The sequence below is a fragment of the Mchenga conophoros genome, linkage group LG19, assembly GCF_057382185.1.
Source record: "Mchenga conophoros isolate Kocher_MC1m ecotype Shallow Benthic linkage group LG19, M_conophoros_male_GT1.1, whole genome shotgun sequence".
Lineage (NCBI taxonomy): Eukaryota > Metazoa > Chordata > Actinopteri > Cichliformes > Cichlidae > Mchenga > Mchenga conophoros.
The window spans coordinates 25,958,371-25,979,863 of record NC_140544.1 but is presented as its reverse complement, the minus strand read 5'-3'; the positions used below and the strand labels follow the sequence as shown (position 1 = coordinate 25,979,863).

The 21,493-nt window shown below is 42.5% G+C and overlaps 1 protein-coding gene across 1 annotated transcript; it reads right to left on the bottom strand.

Annotated features, from left to right (window-relative positions):
• id3 (inhibitor of DNA binding 3) lies at positions 1-1,981 on the bottom strand. The gene is made up of 3 exons (XM_085257489.1): positions 1,574-1,981; positions 1,170-1,243; positions 1-787 (listed from the first exon to the last, which is right to left on the bottom strand). The coding sequence occupies exons 1-2, from the start codon at positions 1,871-1,873 to the stop codon at positions 1,190-1,192; spliced, it is 354 nt and encodes a 117-aa protein (XP_085113615.1). The 5' UTR covers positions 1,874-1,981; the 3' UTR covers positions 1-787; positions 1,170-1,189.
• Between the last annotated feature and the right edge of the window lie 19,512 nt (positions 1,982-21,493).

Sequence of the window (21,493 nt, the reverse complement as noted above, 5' to 3'; positions counted from 1 at the left end):
AACGGTTTCACATTCTTTTTTTTTATTTCATTACATAAAAACATACATGTACATACAAAGCAAACTTTATAATAAAGAGTTTATGAAACTCACAGCACATTGTCTGTAGAAATAACACAATCCCTGCAAACATTTACAATTGACTCTAGTATAGAGTTCTGATTATACCTAAGACACGCGAACTCCCAATCCCCCCAAAAAAACAAAAGAAAAAGAAACATCCATATTGATTCACATTTCACACCCCCAGCAGATATGTACACCTTCTTAAGAAGTTTGATTAGTTCTCAAGATTATTAGAAAACATGTGTTTTGCTTTTGGGGAAGGGGGAAAGGGGGGGGGTGATAATTGTGTGAGGTGATATGAGACTTGGATACAAAGTTCAGGTTGTGTGTCCACAAAAACTTTTGTTTGGAATGCAATACAAAAAGAAAAGAAAAGAAAAGAAAAGAAAAGAAGAACAATTCCTCCGACTATCTATAAGGAATCCCAGGTTGTTTTTTTTAAGAGGAAGGCATACAAAGCTGGTAGCTTTCACTTTCCAATCCTGGCTTCTACTTTGGTGTGTTGATTTGTCTGTCCACGGGCCAAAGAATGAGTCTCTGTTTTCTTGCTCATGCAATACTGTTGATCCCCACTCATCTAGGAAACAGTCCACTTTTTCCTCTTTCTTTCTTCAAGCCCTCCTCCTTCTTCTTCTCCTTCTCTCCCAAATACCTATCCCACCCGTTCTGCCCCTCTTGTCCTCTTGCCCGGAGTGAAGTGGAGACATGTGTTTCCCTGCACCTGCGTGGAGAGAAAGGAAGAAAAGTGAAGTCAGATCTCTCACCCTCCCTCTCTCCCTCCCTGCAGAGGGGAGCAGACAGACTGGCGCCTAGCATGGAACTTTCATTAACCCCAGGCAGATAGCAATGAATCCACTACACAATCACTGGCCTGTCTAATTGGCGAGCATAATGAAAGTGGAGGAGTGAAGACTTTCACTTTTAAGCATATCAGTACTTACATTATTCTCTCTGGCATTTATAGATTTATTTGAACTTAAGTAAAAAGGAGTAATTCAAGATATGATGATTTGCTTCAGGGCACATTTGCCTCATATATATATTTATTATATTATTATATATATTTACATATATATATGTATCAATTAGGAATATATACGTACCATAACATGCCATCTCCATCTTAATGGCACAACCGCCCTTCTTCTTTGGAGAAATTGCGACTAATGTCCGCAGTCTGAATGGAGAGGACAGAGAAGAGAAGCAAGTTTCAGAAGCTGGCAATAACAGAAGTATATAATAAATGCCTGAGCAGAGGTGTGACATCGCAGAGCACCATCTGCTGCTGTGTGACTGCGGTCTACAGCAGAACAGCAGCGCGATGCGCGCACGTACGCATGCGAACAAACTTTGGAAAATTCACAGCGCACGGCCTTGAACTTTAAATGACTCTGCAGTCCAGATTCATGCAGTGCAAATAACCAGCAGGCAAATTCCTGCCAGTGATCGTGACGAGTGACTGAGGATGTCGGAAAGCGACCCAGCATCAGCCCGCATCTCCCCTCACCTTTATTGACAAAACCATCTCCGGCGTGGCCGTGTCCTCTGCTTCCAGCGCGATCTGCAGGTCGAAGATGTAGTCAATAACGTGTTGCAGGATCTCCACCTGGCTGACCGACTTGTTCTGCGGGATGCTCGGAACCAGCTCCTTCAGCTTGGAGTAGCAGTCGTTCATGTCGCACAGGGCGCTCACCGGCTCATCCAGACAGGAGTGTTTATTCCGGCTGATGGCGAGGTTCTGCTCCGAAATGCAGCACACGGCCTTGTAGCAGCTCCTCACCGAGCGGACGGGACTGATGGCTTTCATGGTGAAAACGCAGGTGAAACTAGAGCGATTCACTCGGCTTGTAAGATTTCCTGCTGAGGTCTTTTCGATCAGTGTCCTGAACAGCTACAGTGCAGTGACAGCGGCGTACACTTTGGTTTTTATAAGGCACACGCTTGCAGACGCCCCCTTTCTCGTGATTGGCCAATGTAAAGAATAAACCTAATCCCATTGGCTGATACGGAATTGGGGAAGCGTTTGGAAGGTATGAGGAAATAAGGTAGGGATGCCTGAAGGGAATTGTCAATCGATTTTTTAAGCTATCGTTTTCTGATATTGCTCTTTATTTTAAACAGATGAAAGGTTTTAAAGTAGGTCCCTTTGAAGAATACCGTGTAAATGAGGGCTTCTATTACCTATGGGGTTCTGCCTTGTGAATAATAGCAAGGAACGTGGTTTAGAGTTGGACTTTTACTTCTTTCATCACACTTTGTTATCCGTGATCACTGGCCCTTCAGGAAATGTGTCTATGTCCAGCCCCTGGAAACACCTCTCTCACAGGCTTCTGAATCGCTTCAGCACATCAGTACGGCCCTACAAAAAAGCTCTATATTAAATCTTATGAACTTCCACATTTTTAGATACACACTCCCTAACAAAGATACAAATATATTGGAAATTTATATCCGATTACAGGCAAAAGGTCAGAGGAAATTAGTTTCCAAGAATCACAGGCTCATCCACTTATTCCCCGGCTGTCCATTTAGGGTACAGTGATAGTTCACAGCCTACTGTTTAGTCTCACTGTGTGCCATGAATAACGAAAAATCACTCCTATTATTGAAGCCTTGTGTGCTTAAGATGTCCTTTAATGTAAAAATCGGGCTTCTTTTGGGCGAGACTCTTTATAAAAGTTATATTATAACCATGTAGAATGTTGCTCCATTTTGGTTTACATCAAAGCACGCCCCGTTCTGCTCCTATTTGGGTCTTATTTTCCTCTTTTCTCACAATCCTGTTTTGTGGAGGAATGCAGGCCTGAGCCAGCTGTGTGTCCTATCCCGGCCCAGCTGTGTTGATCTAACGCGCCAGTCCCAGACATGCTGGCGCCAGCCTCCCGACGTCATCCATTCACCCCGACGCGCACTCCCCTCTTTGGCAGACGGCCCGCCCTCCCCCGTGAACCATGGGGAGGGAGGGAAGCAGAGGCGCTCGGAGATCGGATTGGCTGAGCGCTTCTATCACTCATTAACCGGACTCTGTGCGTCCACGCTTCTCTGCTTGGGTCTACAGATGGACTCGAGACAGAAGTCGAAGGGAAAGTATTTCTAAATATCCACAGCTTTTGCAATGCTGGATATACGCAACTGTAGCTAGAGATGAATCATGAAAAGTTACAGCACAGCACTGTAGATTCTCTATTTCTGTTCCTAATGAAGAAGTCCAAATGTAACATTTCAGTGTGAAGAGAAAAAAATGATTTGAACAATAGTGTTGCCCAGTGGTCTGTGGGTGCCACAAAAGTAGCCTGTATGCGATATTTTGCAACCACTCTGAAAGTCTCCACCACAGAGAACTAAAACTTATCATAGGCTCTTTTTAACTGTAGCGAAGGTGGCAACAATTTGAAAAAAAAAACAAACCCAAAAACATCGCTCCGCATGCTACAGGAGTAGCTGATTAAAATAGCTGGGTAATACAAAAACTTCATAATCTTATAAATCTGTGCACAAACATGCTCCCAGAGATGTCCCATCTGCCCAGAGGTTCAACAGATGTTCCACTCGCTGCTTTCCTTGTGGCACCCCCCTCCTCCTCACGGCAGTTGACCCTGTATTAGGAGTCATTCAGAGACCTCACTTTAGCGCAAACCACATTGAACCGTGAGACGGGACTTCGATCCAGACTATTTTAAAATCATATTGTGTGAGCAGCGCTGAGTATCTAAACAAGACTTTGACCTAAAGTATCTTTCTTAAATTTGCTGAAGGGAAGGACAAATATTGCTTTGAAATTCCCAGGCTTGGTGGGAAAATAATTGTTTGCGTTTGCTGACCGAGCCAGCTGTCATGACAGGGTCTGGGTAAAGATTTGGCGTTTGTTAATCTGACAGAAATGACTTTCTTAGTCATTTTAGAGAGCAAGGAGCCATTTCTGTCTTGTTAAAAATTGTAGTATAGCATTTTCCTGTGGTACTCATTGCCAGGGGCCTGTAGATTCCAGAGTTCCTAGTGCGTAAATCTGTGAAAACGCACACACACGCACTAGTGTGTCTGGGCAGGGATCAGGTGCTTGTCGGAAAGGCCCCGGACACAATCGGGTCTCTCTTTCAATGGATGGGAGAATTCCGAGCCCGGCGTCAGTGAGTCTGCCTCTCTCACCGCCCTCCCTCTCCCTGCTCCTCCATGCAGCTGGACGCAGACAATCAAGCCATCAACAATCGCCACGCATAATTAGCAGCACCCCCTTCTTCTCCCTTCTCTCTTTCTCTTCTCTCTGGTATTTGAATTCACTTTAAAAAAAAAAATTCAATTACTATCAAGGAAGCAAAAATACAGTCTGATATTAACATCAGTTCTTCTTCTATGAAAAAAAAAATCAGTTTTCACATGCAGGATCTCACTCCCACTCGTCTTTATCTCTCAAAGCACCTTGTGTTAACATAAACAAAGTGCCTCCTTTTGCACGAAAACAGGGTGTAGGGTAATGAGATGAAACAGAACAAGACAGCAAAGATAAACCTCTATACTGTCCCGTGGAGAGGTAGCTCTGTATACAGAAGGGTATCTTTTTCATCTGCAAGTGCAGACTCATCTTGAGAGGATAATTAAGTGGCAAGAAACTCAGTGAAACTTAATTCTTTATATCCCAAGTGTGTCTGTGTGTGTGTGTGCAAGTACACGCCATGCACTGTTGGTGTGTTTTCACTCTGTCCTTCATCAAAGACGCCTCAGTCTTCTCCATCAGCTTTGAGCAGCCTACAGATCCCAAGCTTTTCGCCTTAGTGACCCAGGCAGTGACATGACATTTTATGCACATTGTTGTTTTGTATTGGCCACTTGTTATCTATGTTAGAGTCTCTTGTTCAAGCTTGCGCATAATGATCCTGCTGGATTTGTAGATGAGAGGGTACATAATATGTCAGAAGATAAACTTACCCATACGTCATTCACTGAGTCACACACTCGCCCACTATGTGCCTTTTTCTGTTGTTTTGCTGAATATCCGAATGGAGTGTGTGAACAGGGGTTCTGGGTCTTTGTTGCTACTGAATAGAGAATTAATCTCCGTTGTCCAGCACTGAGGGCGCCAAATGATTAAGCAGCATGTGTCCCATTAAACATACATCAGAAGTACAGCATGTAGAGCTGCTGTTTATGTTTAAAAAAAAATCCAGAAGTCGGTAATGTAAGGAAATATTGTGCTGCTCGCTGCGGGAACAGGGTAGTTGTCATAACTATGTTGACAGGTGGCCCTGTTGATGTCCTTGGGTATGAATAATGCTCTCTAGATGCAAGAACCCATCCAGGCAGTGGAACTGTATAGAAGGTGGGAGACAAGCCACAGAAGGCCATTTAAATCCATGATCACCACACTGGTCCAAAACAAGCTGAGTATAATGTTGAGTGCGGCTTGGCGGGTGGAGACCAGGTGTTGGTCACACTACTGTTTTGTCATTTTCATCAACAGACTGGAACAGTTGGTTTATTCTCTAGCCATTCAATGAGGATAAACATCTGGCTTTCTGCGCACAACTCAGACCTGGTGATTGTGGCTAGGATCTACACCAACTCCACCTGGTGTCTGACTTGGTCTGATTAGTCACAACACCTTCCACTGGTCTTCAACTGTAAACAAAAAAGGGCTTGGACTTGAATTCTGTAGGTTTATTCTTTTTCTTTAATCAAGAAATTCATCAACAGTCACTCTTCCATCAGACACTGAGCTTACTGTACAGCTGGTTGGCCATTAATGGAAGGTCTTTGGGCCCAAATCTCTGCTTTCAATGTTGCAAAATATGCACTTCTGTAGACAGCACAAATTGGCTGTGTCTGCTAGTTGTCTCCACAATGCTAGGAAAGAATGAGTCTGATCCACAGTTTTCATTTGGTCTCACCATTGTGGAGCTACAATCTTAACATTTAACCAGAATCAATCCAGGCAACTATTTGCTGATTACTACCAGATGATGACTATATAATTATTTTTGATACAAATGCTCTCGTGTAATAGCTGTTCCTCTCGCAGTTTTTGCAAAGGGGGTATTTGTGGTGCACTATAAACTCACTTGAACTAGAGTTCTGACCTTGCATTTAAAGATTGTCTTGATCCACGCTTGTGACATACCCACACAGTGTGGCCAGTACCACGAGGAGAGTTTAAGAGTCGGGGTCCAAGTCTGTTATACTGATCTATCTTGCTGTAGTGCTAGCCGGCATGTTGCGGTTGCAAGCTACCATCGAGATGGAAATAAACTAATTCCAACATTTGTGACCAATTACATGATGTAATGGTATTGGTACAAAGTTTTAAGACAAAAGAGTTTGGTTGAAAATTCTGACATCTACTTGTATCTACTAGCTGAGGCGTTCAGGGTCAAATATGGCTGTCCAACTTCCTCACAGACCCCACGGAAGTTAATACATGTGGTTTTGTATGAAGAACACATGGACCGGGAAACATAATAGAGAAATACAAACAGGAAATTTTCTTGGGTGATGAGAAAGCAGTCCAATGAAGGGAGCGAGCTGAGAGGGGCAGAGAAAATTGGTGTGGAAAATGTCTGAGGAACACACTTGAGGGCGAGTGACAGAAAGGAGAAAGAGACACTCAGACTGTGAAAGAAAGAGAGGAATTGAGAGAAAGAAAGCTGTAGAGGGGTCTGACGCTGTGGCGGATGCTGCAGGGGTTCAGCTGGTCAGGCTTCACAGAGACACACATACAGAGGCCATTAGGTCCCTGGTGGGTATCTCTGCACCTGTGTGTCATGTGTTTCTAGGTCAAGTGGGTGCCTGATAATCTAAGATGAACCGCAGCAGTGACTTTCTCCTTCTGTCACTGACATTGTATTCTTCCTTTCTCTGCCCCCCCACCCACTCCACATGCATGCATATACAAATACACGCACACAATCCACCCCTCCTCATTTCTCTTGTCTGCTCCTTGTGCTGCTAATGAATTGGAACGGTGCAGACTGAGACATGATGCACAGCTGATTCCCCCACTCTTACACACACACACACACACACACACACACACACACACACACACACACACACACACACACACACTTACCCTTTCCTAATCTGGGTCAGCGGTGCCCCTCTTGGTCACCCCTGACGGAGCCCTCCAGGCGGAGGGCGTAGAGTGGGAGCAGAGAGGCCTGGGCTCTCAGTGACCTGATTAAAGGCTCTTACACAAACTAGTGATCTCCACAAGCAAGCAAATGACACACATCCTGGGCAAGCTACTGGACTTTTTCTAATACTTTCTGGTTGTTTTATACTTGTCCACTTATGTGTACAGTGATCAGAAATATTTCATAGGTTTTTGTGAATTTTCTGCTCAGATCTAATCAGTCCAAAAAGACATGTTTTTTATCCCGAGTGGTTTTAATTGGGGTGCTGTGATGTGAACGCCACCACGGGATGGACATAAAGACTTGGGGAAAATGGATACTGCACCAGCTGGTTATCATTGCATTGCCATGTTCAGGCACCATCGCTGAAAGGTCACCTCTCTCAGCTCATATAATGGTCCAGTGTGTTTTGTTATTCGTGTTCTGTCTGTGAATCATTTTAGGCCCCGTGAGTCCATCCTGGCTCTGTGACCCGTTGTTTTTTTACCGCTTACAAACAGCACCCCCCCCCCCCCCCCCCCCCGAGAAAAGCTTAGAAATCTGTACAAAGTATTACTTCTGAGTAAAAGGTGAAGTAATAGAAGCATGACTCACTCCAGAGGAGACATACACTACCAGGAAACTGCTATATCTGTTTAGCCGTGCCTGGTCTGTGTGTGTATTGTATTATGGACATTTCCTGCTGAGCATTCCCTGGTTACTCTGTAATTACTGAAAATATCCTCACACCACTAAGTTAAGAGTCTGACCAAAAGTGGAGGGTCAACGCCACTGAAGATTTCTAAAAATGTTGCTTCCTCCAAACCCCTAGGATGGCCAAAAGAGGAATATGGCCTTTGCGAGAAAGTTCTCATGAACTTGAAGCACTTAAAAAAAGACTTTGAAATTCATAATAAAATTGACACATGTAATATATATGTGTTAATTTGAATACAATAAATATCAATGCATAATATGAGATACATAAAAGGATTATTTCACTCAACTCCTGTATGGGATTCAGCATTTGTGATCGGTGATGATTTATTTGCTCAGATTTTGAGATCTTTTTCTTTTTTAGTCAAATATTTGAAAAGACAGAAGTGAGAGATGTATATTAACTACATTGATAAAGACCACTGCCTAAGAAAGATGAGCTCAACACACATATGCTACTTTCACCACATTGGGCAGCTTGCTATGTCTAAATTGGCATATTTTCATACCAGAAGCCCTTCGTGACACAACCTCTGAACTGAACCAGGGATCTTTCACTTGTTAGATTACATTGCATGACTTGAAACACGTGATCTCACATAAATACGACACTTCAAATACTTTATAGGACACAAAGCAACATCTCAGTTTCAAGAAAGAAACAGTTTCTAAGAGGTTAGCGTTAAGTTTTGCAGCTCTGCATTGTTTTCATAAAATCCAAGGGGTGCAACATGTTCGGTTTCCTGTGGGTTATATTTTAAAGGTTAGCAGAGGATGGAGGTGTGGAGCTTATCTAATCGGTGTTACTACAGTCAGCAGTGGCATTTTGTAGCTGATTAGGCCAAAGTCTGACGTGACAGACAAGCTAAGACAAAGTTAGCTGATCAGAGTGTGTGAGTGTGCATATGTGTTCATTCACGTAACAACAACCTCATAATGAGTGTTTAACCACTCGAGCAGTGCTCACCTGTGTCAACGTGTTGAGGGACTGAGTTAATTATTGTCCTCCAGACGTCTGCAGGGCCTCAGAGGCCGAGAGATTACAAGCCGAGGATTAGATAAACAGGAGAAGCTACCTTTCTTTTCAAATCAATCCCGAGATTACTGATCCATTGTGCTGGTTAAATAATGAAGATAAACCAGAGCATCAGTGCAGTTATTCACGCTTGTTTAAGATAATGCTCATAAATTACTTTGCTTCACGCCAGATGTGCGCCCCTCTTGTTAAGGAGGCTGATGATTCCACCCTCCCGACCAACAACAACACTCCAGTGTTAGGCTAACCTCCTGGTGACTTAATCGCAGCATCTGGCAAACGTTAGGCTTCACCTGAACCCACCGTTTATGCTGTAATCTGAGCAGCGCTCTTACAGATGTGGCTTCAATAGGCAAAGCTGGCTGTGAGTGTGTGTGAGAGCGTGTGATCATATATGAACTCTCACATCTGCGCACTCTCTGGGCTCAGCTCTGCTCGCATGGTTTTAAAAGACAATCGCTTAGTTCAGGATGGGAATCCAAGAAGCCGGAGCAGGCACAGCAGGAATGCCCTTTTCACAGAGTGCACAATAACCACCCAGCCCCAGAGAACACAGTGCCTGGCTTGCCTAGTGAACGCACAACAGTGACAGTGTGCCGCGCACGTGGTCGAGATGAGTCTATGTGCCCTTTTGTTAGCAGTGACTGATGAACGAAAAAAAAAGGGGGGGGAAAAAGAAAGCGAAAACAGACAAGACCTATAAGACAATAATACCACACTCCCTGCACAGCTGGCATATTTTCTGAGAAGCTATTTCCTGTAAAAATTCTGACACGGGAATAATGATGGCTTTGATTGGGCCCCATTTAACGGGAGGCACTTCCTGTTCCTTTGTATTGGTCTCATTGTGAGAAGATGGGGTGGGAGGGGGGTGGAGTGGGCGAGGCAGGGTTTGAGGGAAACAGCTGCTGGAGATGACACAGTCAAGAACATCCCTGTGACCTCCCACCCTTGCACACAACGCACACACATTCGCACATATCACCACCTCTCACATTGGTAGACCTGTAAATGTGGGTGCATGCAGATTTTTCTGCTGGTGACCCAGTTAAATCTCTTTTTAACTTCCACGCTGAATCGAGAGTTATTCAAAGCTGGAACACGACCATGGGACGCTTACTTTCAATTCTCAGGGCAAGCGCCACTCAAAGAGCAACTTTCAGGTCATTGTTAGTAGTTAAAGTTCAAAAGCATGACACTCAGATCAGTCACTGAGCACTGCCATCTGAGGTCTTTAGTCCAGGGGAATATCTAGATTAGTAGATTACTGTGCCTCTATTCAAACAACTCAGGGATAATACCTTTAGCAACCTGTTTACAGGAAAACAGGGCCAAGTGTTTTCATAAAATTATCATATATAAATTGTCACCAATATACCTAAATGCCATTAGTAATCACAGTATAAGCCAGATTAATGAGCAGAGAATGAAAAAGAGCACACTTTCAACAGATAAGAGTTTTTTAAAAACTCTTATCTAAAATTAGTTATTAAACTAAGCTGCAGCTTAAATGTCAAAAACAAGTCAGTATCTTTGAAATCTTTGTTGTTAAAAAAAGCTTTCGTTAAATGTTATTTAAAGGTTAGGGTTTGTGATCGCGTCTGTTTTGTTTGTACAAAGTGAGGGAAGTCTCACTTGTTATCTGTAAAGGAAGGTCTGTGGTTCTCAAGTTAATTGCTGCAAGCGCAGCTGTACGTTGCACTTCTTCTTCTTCTGGAGAGCCTGACATAACCTTTGGTTTGCTTAGTTTTGAGAATAATTGTGAAATTAGAAAACTTTGCAAGACGTTCTGTGCTCAGAGGTGGAATGCACACACGCGAACGCACACTTAGTCTTTATGGACACACGCTGACGTTTTCTGAGTGAGGTTTTCCATTAGCGTTTTTGCAGAGATCACAGGTTCTTCTGTTTCCTGCCACACTCAGTGTTTCGCCACACAAGCTAACCAGTGTTCATGCACTCTCTGCTGTGCATTGAACATGATCACTGGAAAATCATCAGCACACACACACTCACACACTCACACCTGCCACAAACACAGATGCAAGAGCACAAACAGAGTTATGGTTAAGCTTGATTATGCATCTGTGTTTCTCACACTCTCTCTCTCTCTCTCTCTCTCTCTCACACACACACACACACACACACACGCACGCACGCACGCACGCACGCACACACACACACACACACACACATAGATAGATGGATAGATATACATATAATATTGTGTATATAATATGCAAAAGCAAAGCAGATTTAAAGAACTCCAGTGGTGAAGATAAGCTTGGCAACCCTTTGATAGAGTCATCTGCTCCATTCAGCTACAAACCATATATTTTTAACCAATCAGTTTCCAAGGCTGGATAAAGTGCCCTAATGTCTCGTTACATGAGGGCAGTGGAAGTTATCGCACTTAGCGATATAATAGAATTTCCATCATTATTCCTCTCAGCACATTTTACACACCGGTTGAGTTACTGTTAGTCATTACTGCTGCTCTTTGACACCATTCGTGTTTTGAATAGAAAAAAACACTTTGCGCCTCTTTTCAGGGATCTTCTCAGATTTGATATAGGTGATCTCTTGGCAGGCAGCATTGTCTGATTATGGGAACCCTTACAGTTGAATTTGTGCAAACTGCAAAGGGCGTCCAAGAAGACTCAGTACCGAGGCTTGTTCTTTTTACTTTTCATGTAAATGACACGTTCTTCAGTAACTGAGAGTAATAAACATAAACCTGATGATGAGATTATCTTGAACTGTCAACAATCTATGGGCCGACTTTTAAATCGCTTCAGTCCTTCTTTTCCAATTTAGAGGTTGTGCTCATTAATCATAAACTGATTGTTAATAAAGATAGAAATTAACTTCATCATTTTGACCAGCAATGATCATTTTGTAATCTCTATTAAAAATGCTTAAAATATTAAGAGTTGCAGGTATAAATAACATGTAATTTGGTTCAGTTACTCAATTAGTAAAAAATGATTTTAACAGAAAGAAAAATGTGTTTGTTACATTTACATTTTTGAGTTATTAACTGCTGCATAGTTTTACTTATATACCTTTTATTTATTTTTTTATGTACAATTTATTATTAAAATAATCTCTCTTACTTGTGATTCTTTATCCCTTTCTTCATTTTCTGTTGGTCTTTTATTCTGTTATAAAGTGAATGAGACCTAAATGTTAAAATGAATATTGGAGGGATGGCTATGATGTTTTGGCTTTTCTGGAAAATAATTTAATCATCTTATTTTCCCCCTTCAGTCTATATTTCTAATTTACATTATATTTCTTTTGTCACCATCATATCTTACTGTTCTTTTTCTTCTTTTCTTAAATCGCCTGCTCTTATCCATTTTTCCAGCTGTGCTGTACCAACAGTCCAGATGTTGAGAGACTGGCTCTCATAACCTCTTCTACTGTCATTCACCTCACTATAAGCCAGATCTTATTTGATCTTTAAAATGTTAGCTTTTTTTCTTAGGGAGGACTTTTGTGTGTGTCTTTTGTCCTTTGTGTGCAATTTTATGATCATGAAGAAATTTGACTTCTGCACAGTTTTAATTCTCATTATAAAAACACTACAACAACAAAAAATTCCGTCTTTCAAAAAAACATTTGCATTAGCAATTTTCTTTGTCCTCATTTGCTGTTTATTCTTCAGTTTTGTCTATTTTTATTTTACGTTTCATTGTTGCATTGATTTGCTAAAACAACATTTAACAGATTAAAAACGAGATATTTTTGACTAAAACTTCACAAAGTTGTACATAACAGTTTGCTGTAGTTCTGATACACCTTATAACCAAACAAAAGTACGCAATTTATTGTCTGACATTATTCATGACAGGTTTTATTTAGTACAACCTAATAAAGTATCAGTGCCCATTGACACATCTTTATAGTTTAGGACTACAGCTTGCTACATGTAGTATTTACAATAATTAAGTATAAGCAACATTTTTGGCCAGTAGGTGCAGAAATAAAAGATTTTTTTTTCTTTTTAAAAGGCAAGTTTCATAGGATTATATGTGAAAAGTAAAAGAGCATTGTAAGGAAAAGACTGATGGAAGTTCAGTGCATTGGACGATGTTACAACCTAGCGTCCTTTACACCCCCCCCCCCCCCCACACACACACACACAGACACACACACACACACACACCTCAGACACACAATCCCTCCCTCTCTCTTAGCTTTAAAACAAATGCTAAAACTGTTATCTTCACGTAACACTTTACTGGCTGGGTCAAAGGACACTTAGCCTCTAAAGTTACTATCTCTGCATGCGAATGGCCATTCATCAAAGTGGACCCAATGTCACCTTCCTCACCTCTTGTCCCATAATGCACCTCTCCTCCTCCTCCTCAACACTGTCATCCATGGTTCCTGCAACTGCTCACCCCTCCTTCGTTCCCCCGCTCCAGTGCTTCCTTCAAAGCGCACATTGATCATCAGTGGATAGACAGTTTAAGAGAGTCGTACTGGTTTCGCTGAGCGAGTGTGTCTGTGCATCGGCAGGGGTCACACTGTGAAATTAGGCTGCATGCCAAGGCTAATTGAACTCAGGGTCACTAACGCGCATCACTGACCGTGTTACTTAGCATATCTACTGATAAGATTGTGTGCATGTGTGTGTGTGTGTGTGTGTGTGTGCACGCGTGGTTGTGTGTATTGCAGGTAATTTAAAGTAAAACAGCAAACAGAACCCAAGGTAGCCATAATAAGGAATGACTACAGTTAAGTGGTTTAAGGTGTCACGGGAAATGACATTCACAGACCATCAAAGGCATTTTTCACACGTTGCTGTGATAATAACCACAATTGTTTCACTGCTGTTTATAGAACAAGAGGTTTTAAATTGGAAGTAGCTTGCAATTAAACAAACCATGCAAACACAAAGTATATACATTCATGCATGTAACTGGACAATAACAATCACAACCAGCGTTTGTTCCCATCTCAGGAAATTTCCCCCCCTGATGTTTTGGATGTTGTACGCATATTAAGAGGCCACAAATGCTCTCTAATTTAATTTTGCATCCTTCTCAAAATAGATGGCCAGCATTAACCGCCCACATGAAGAAACGCCAAAAAGTAACTCACACATACATACAAAAGTCTAACTACTGAAAGGTCAAATTAGGTAGCAATTAGGCAAATTGAAATAGCTGCTAAATCCATTTTGCTCTAATTAGAACACTTAGTAGTACCACAATTTGTAATGCATTAGTCCAGTCACCTCTATGTAATTACGACATTTCATTTCACCTGCTGTGACCCGACATCTCCTGAATATCATTAAAAAGCAGCTTTTTCGAGGTTGTGTGAGAATGTAAAAAAAGGCCACAGTTAATAGTTTGCAAATACTTGCACATTAGTTAAAAGGAGACAGTTTAGGTTCTGCTCAACAGTAGTAACTATAGCTACAAGTAACATTAAGGGACATTAAGGAAAGAGTAAATGGTAAAACATGGTGTACCAGGGGCACAAGTGTAAGTTCTGCAGCAATGTTAAAATGGGTTAGATCAGATGTTGTGAGTAAGGTAGCATTTGGTTGTTTTTCTGCTGTTATAAGTGACAATATGTCTGGAAGTGAAGGAAAGCTGGTAGTTTTGAGTTAGAAAGAGCTCACCAGATATCTGCAACCTTCTTCTCATAAAGCCTAACATTTCCCCGTATGTTCCATATTTTATTGCACGAGTTTGACTGTAACAATCTAATCTCCAGAGAATGAAGTTAACTTTATTTGCATCTGTTCTGCTGAGATGCTGCTTTGATGTTGACCCATGTCATCCCAGTGGCTTCTAATCAAATGACCTAATGAAGGGGGTGGTGATGTGTGTGTGTGTGTGTGTGTGTGTGTGTGTCTGCCGTCAGAATGCAGACTGAGACTATCTGCTTTCTCTACCCATGTGGAGCAAAGGGTCAAGAGTTGCAACAGTTTTAATGATGGCTTGAGTGAATGTGTGCGAGAGGGTGTGAGTGTGTATTGTGCACTAGATTCCTTTGTGCTCATCTTTCCTGAGTTGCGGTTCTCTGTAGCGTGACCTCCGGCCTGGTCACTTGACCTTTCCAGTGTTGACCCGTCCTTGGTCATCCAGCTGTAAAACAGACTGTGCACATCTGCGCTTTGGTTACATCCTGAAGAAGTTCTGTGCTCTTTAAATGAAAAAGCCTCATAAACACATCTGTTTGTTTTCTCACAGTGTGGGTTCCTACGTGGTTTCCTCCTGCGATTGGCCTATTTGCTCACTCTAAATCTGCATGCTAGAATCTTTACTATTATCGTTGTTCTTCCATAGGTTTTTTCCCCCTAGATTCCTTGCCCCCTCTGCAGAGGACCAGAGGAACTGCATTTGCGCAGACTGACACAACTTACAGTAAGGCATTTGGGAGTAGGCAAACGAAAGAGGAGCTGCATTTACTTCCTAATATTGTTAAGTTTTACATGTTAACCAAATAGATGACGCACTACCTAGTATTTAATATTTGCTTTTTCCTTTCCTTTCCTTTCCTTTCCTTTCCTTTCCTTTCCTTTCCTTTCCTTTCCTTTCCTTTCCTTTCCTTTCCTTTCCTTTCCTTTCCTTTCCTTTCCTCGTGGAGATATGCATAATGCCATTTGGACGGGTCTCACTTAAATGACTCTCAAATACACACAGGAACAATTTATTAGAAAAAGTGGGGTGTTTGGGATGATTGTCAAACCATTCCAGGAGAGAAGAAACAGAGCGTACAGATTTCCGTCGCAGTTGCATCTGGCTGATCACAGTTGCATCTGGCTGACGGAGAAACTTTGACACACAAATCTGTCTTCAACAGCCCGAAAACCTCAATCTAAGAGGGCAGTTTCACAAAGTTCGAAGCTTGTGGAATGAATACGGTGTAAGACCTGCGCGACAAGCCACGGCAACAGACTGAAAAAAAAAAAAACTCCCCTTTTTCTACCCGCATCTTTCTTTCTTTCTATTTGAACTTGTTGGGTCCCCGATAAAGCACACAGGGCCCCCTTTTCGTCTCCTCCCATCCATCTCTCTTTCTCTCCTTCCTCTATATCTCTCTTTCTCTCTCTCCCCCCTGCTAGGATCCCCACAGCTGCGCGGACCAGGTGCGTTCCGCCCCGACACACACACACGCGCGCGCTGACACACACACACACACACACACACACACACACACACACACACACACACACACACACACACACACCCTTACACCCGCCAACGGACGCAGCAGGAAATGCCTAATACCAGTTTTAGAATGATGCCACTATGCCAGCTTGACAGGGAGGCTGCAGGATCTGTCACAAGAGACGGCAACGGAGACCGAGAGAGAAAGCAAGCCCGACTGAGTGAGCAGTATCTCGCACAAAACGAGGAAACCGAAAGAATGAAATAATTGCTTTGTTTCCAAATGGTACCTTCTAATATTAAGTCGAGACAGCCGAAAAGACTTTCCGCTGCTCTACCAAACAGTGTCACCTCACGGGGGTTCATTTCCAATACTTGCATCTCCACTGACAGAGCCAAACATACATCCAGTGACACCCCTCTCCAGGGATCCTAAAGTAAAAGGGACCTCTTTGTGACTGTGCTTATGCGTGGGACAGCGCACGCATGTGTGACTTTACGTGTGGGTGGATGCACATGTGTTTTTATAACAAAAAAAAGAAAAGAAAAAAGTACCAGTTATTTTGGTCTGTGGCTCACCACAGCTCACACTCTCCTCTGTCTTGTACTCATCTCACATGGCCCCAACAGAAGAAGGGGAAAAAGTGTGTGACAGACTGAGAAGCCAGTGAACAAGAGAAAGACAGATCAGAAAATACAGATAAGATAAAGAACGAGTTGATGAGGTGGAGGAAAATAAATTTGTCATCAAAAGGTTTGCACACTACAGGAGATTTTAGAAAATACCCGACAAATCAGTATGCACCGCTGGCCTAATTCGTATTTGATGGCCTCCATTTGTACTGGTGCTGGTGTGTTTCTTCTCAAAAGTACTGCACTTCTCATAAAATGTCTCACAGAACGAGGTCTTGGGAAGGGAGCCAATACATGTTGTTTCATACAACAGTGAAGAAGATTACTTCTTAAGCAAAAAAAGCATATATAGTCCCACCAGTCATGATTTCCTAAAACCTAAGCGTCTTCTAGGCTACCATATACGGGTGGCCTGGTGATACAGGGGTTAGTGCTATCGTCTCACAGCAAGAAGGTTCCTGAATTGAACCCCAGCTGGGGCCTTTCTGCGTGGAGCTTGCACTTTCTTCCTGTGCCAGTTAGGGCTTCCTCCTACAGTCCAAACACATGCACATCTATTGGCCACGGAGGTGAGGTAAGCAGACAAAGTCCTTTAGGTGTATAAAATGCATGGTTAAATGGCTAAAGAAGCAGGTTTAGTCATAGTTTTTTATTTAAAACGTCAGTTTTATTCAACCGTAATTTAGTCATCTAAATTCTTTTTACTCTGCTTTAGTCGACTGCATATCGTGAGATTATATTAGACTAAATTTAGATCTAAACTTGAGTCATTTGAATAAAATATAAAGTGTAACAGTTTACACAGTTTAAAAAGCATTTTACCAGAATAAACAAAGCTCTACCCTTTCCCCGGGGCAGCTCAAATGTGCGCATCTAATCTTACTGCACACTTCCAAACTCGTCCCATGTTTCTACGCAATTAAGTAGTTCTGATTGGATCTCATCTCTGCAGAGATGTTTTTATTCATGCACAGTGAGCGTCAGTTCATTTCCTCACACTTTTTGTCCTCATGCATTAGTTTTTATTTCCTTATAGCCAATTTCGTAGACATTGGTTAAAACTAGTCTAAACTAAATGACAATTTTTTGTTGCCCCTGTAAGCATTTTTAGCCTTGGACTAGGCTAAGTCCACTTCTCGTATCTGAGGCTGCTACACAATGTTTTTGGAGCATGGTTACAGTCAGTCTTAGGGATCGAAAATAAAAACATATGTATGTTAAATTGTGGCATACATATTATGCTATTAATTGATTAAAATCTGATTCTCTTCAATAAGAACCACACACCAACTTGCAGTACTGTGTAATAGTCTACTATAGACTATTACACAGTACTCGGATCATCATGAACAATTAAGGAGATTTGCAAAAAAAAAAGCAATAAAACAACAAAAATCAGTAGCACAAGTCTCTAATCATCCGACTGACCCAGTCCAATTTAATAGCACGTTATAGGACAATATTTGATCAGCTGACACAATAGGACATTATGGCTGCATCTAAAGTAACAGCCCTGATGGTGTCTCACTGATAAATACGCATTAAGTTGCATAAATTTAACCTTTTTTGCCTTTTCTTTTTTCGTCAGTCTTTGTGAAGCAGCTTTGCTACTTTTAATATTCAGTTAAATGAGAAAAATGCAAAGCCATTAATAGTCTAATATGTCATAGTTACTTATCATGTATATGCTGAACGTTCTGAGGTATTGATATTTTTTTTTTCTCCCACAGAGGTCTATAAATAGGAAATGATGCACATGGTGCATGTTACTATGTATATGTCAGAGGTCAGTGTGATCAGAGACAAATGTGCAGTGTAAAGCACAAGTGCAATGTGGCTAACGAAAACTCTTTGCATTTTATTGTATTGGAAACTTAGAGAGACCGCCAAACTCATATATTGACACATACACAATTGCACACCCTGACACCTCAATGTGGCCACATTCTCACCTCAAACTTTTCCATTCACTGACTGACAGGCCAGCGTTTCCACCAGCGGATGTTTTTTGAGGCCAGTATTTCTTTGAAAAGACACAGAGGGCCTCAGCCGCACAGGAGAAAATTATGTCTTCAGTAGGATACCAAGAGTCTTCGTGCCTCGCTGCTGAACCCTTTCTCTTTCATACACCATGGAGGTTATAATTTTCTTTTTGCGTGCATCAACTGAAATGTTTCACAGAATGACATAATTCTGTGTTGGAACCTGTTGGAAGTAAATTTCTATACAAAGAAACTAAACATAGACGCACACACACACACACATATGCACACACTCCAACAGGAAGAGTGTGGGTGTTTGGGAGCAGCTGCATGGAGTGGCATCAGACCCAGCTTCCTCCTGGTGCAGCGAGCACCATCTCTCCTCCCTTTTCTTTTTCTCTCCCACCATCTACTCATTTCCTACACATTTATTTCTAATCTTCCTTTGTTGTCGCCACTTCCTAGACAGAAACATATATTTAGTTGCAAATAGGCAACATCATCATGCCACCATCTTTATGATGAGTCTCATCAGGAAACTGAACCCAAGATTCAATCTGCACCGTTGACAGAAATTAGTTGGCTGTGGCAAGCACACGGAAAACAGTTTGCGCATGTTGCAATGCAAAGACTGTGTGTGTGTGTGTCCTGTTTCTGCCCTCTTTCCTTAGAATGGTTACACATCAGCACATTGCCACCTGAAAGCCCAAACGTTACTCAATACTTTCCTGCACTGAGCTCTAATTGAGAGCTTGCTAGCAATTTTAAGAGTTTACTTAACTTGCGCACCTGCGCGATGTGAAGCTGCAATGACTCAAGCAGTTGATGGACAGAGCAGATAAAGCTATAAAAAACACACACACACACACACACACACACACACACACACACACACACACACACACACACACACACACACACACACACACACACACACACTACATAAAAGAGAGATGGTTTGGAAATGTATCTGTTATATGGGCGCCCCAGCTGCAAAATGTCAATCTTTTGATTGTTACACAATCATCTCTGTAGTGGCTTGATTATAAAAATGACATGATAAACAGGATGCATTGCATGTGTCAGAGAAATGTTCAGCAGTGTTTGAATCAAGGCCAGTGGAATCTTCTTCTAACACAAAGAGGCACAGGTGCAAGAGCCTAAGCATCTTGGTGTTTCAATTTTCTTTTCACTTTTCTCTCTTCTTGCTCCATACTGCTATTACTCAGTCCAATTCCAGCCATTACTCCTACATCTTTCTGCTTTCTTTTAAGAGCTCCTCTCAACCATTTTCTGTCAGCAGCACACTCCCAGTACGTGATAACTGTGCTGAAGACACTCAGCAGTTATTTCTGTGTTTCCTGTGTGTCATGTGGTGGTAGCTTGAGCTAGCTAGCATGGCTGACAACACACAGGCTCCCAGGTGCAGAGTGTCACGGAGTGGGCTGTCAGCCAGAAAGCCTGTGGGCCAGTTAGCAGCCAACAGGGCCCTGCAGCACGTGCTGGCCTCCACCCCCCCAGTGCTATTCCCAGTGGCAAAGAAGAACAAAGTTATAACATTCTGTCTTTTTTGGGAAAACACATGTGTATGTGAACATGTGTGAGCCTGCGTTTCTGCTGCACCAAAGTAACCTGTTTGAGAGTACATTTTTTAAACACAACATCACTGCTTTGTCAATGACTGGCATGCTGTAGCTGATCTGCCGTATTTGGTAATATGCTCGTGTTTCTCTCTCAGAGTTAAAGGGTCAGGCTGCACTAACAGAGCCGACCTCGAGTGAAACCGGCATGCAGGGGCACCAGGGTTTGCCCTCTTCCCCCAGCTCGCCCCCAGGCCACAGATGCATCGACCCAGACAAGGCTGCACTTCTCTGGGCAGCACAGAGAGACTGCTGTGCTCTGGTTCCTGGAGCCCTGATGCTCTGATTGAGACCCTGCGCCCATGCAGGAACCAGAGGGAGGGGAAGAGAGAGCAACAGAGGGGATGCAAACACATCTGGCATCTGCAAAACCCGCACACAACTTCTCATATCATCACGGAGTAATGTACAGGCCCTATAGAAAAGCAAAGCGCTCCCGTCCCTTCGCTATCACACGTGCGGAAGACGATACGCACCCCCACACAACCAAATGGTTGCCTCGCTCCAAATTCTCATAATTATGTGAGGAGCAGGACAAGAAGGCACAACAATCCTCCAGCTGGTAGGACAGCACCAGTATACACCGCTCTGTGCTATTGTTCTTTATATATAGCTCTCCAAGAAAAGCTGTGTTGGTGTCTAAAACAATAGATTATGTCACCACATGGTATCTAAAACAGGAAATGGTATACAATGCTCTCTCCAATGGTGTATGCACATAGGGTATGGTATATAAATAAAGTTAGCTCGATTGAAGCTCTTAAAGGGAAGATACATGAAAAGCTATGAAAGGAGGACACCTTAGAGAGCATATCAGAGTGCAAGAATTTGTGTGGGTGCACGTCTCTGCAAGGTGTCTTTTTGGTGTGTTTGCTTCTTTTGCGTGGGCGCTGCCTTTTGCATTAGGCGGCAGTACAGGACGGAGTTCGAGGTAGCGGTTGGGACTTGTGTTTGTGAGGGTTGAGTGTACACGTGTGGGTAAGAGTGCAGAGTACCTCTCATAAACAACCAGCACCAGCTTCAGCCCACTGTTCCACAGTGCCACAGGTCTTTGCAAAAGCTTTCTTCAAATCATCTGGCAACGATTTTCATGAGCACAGTTGTTTAAAAACGGATGGGTAATACACAAAAAAGATTTCTTGTGACAGAAAAAAAGAATATATCAAATGCGTGATGCTGG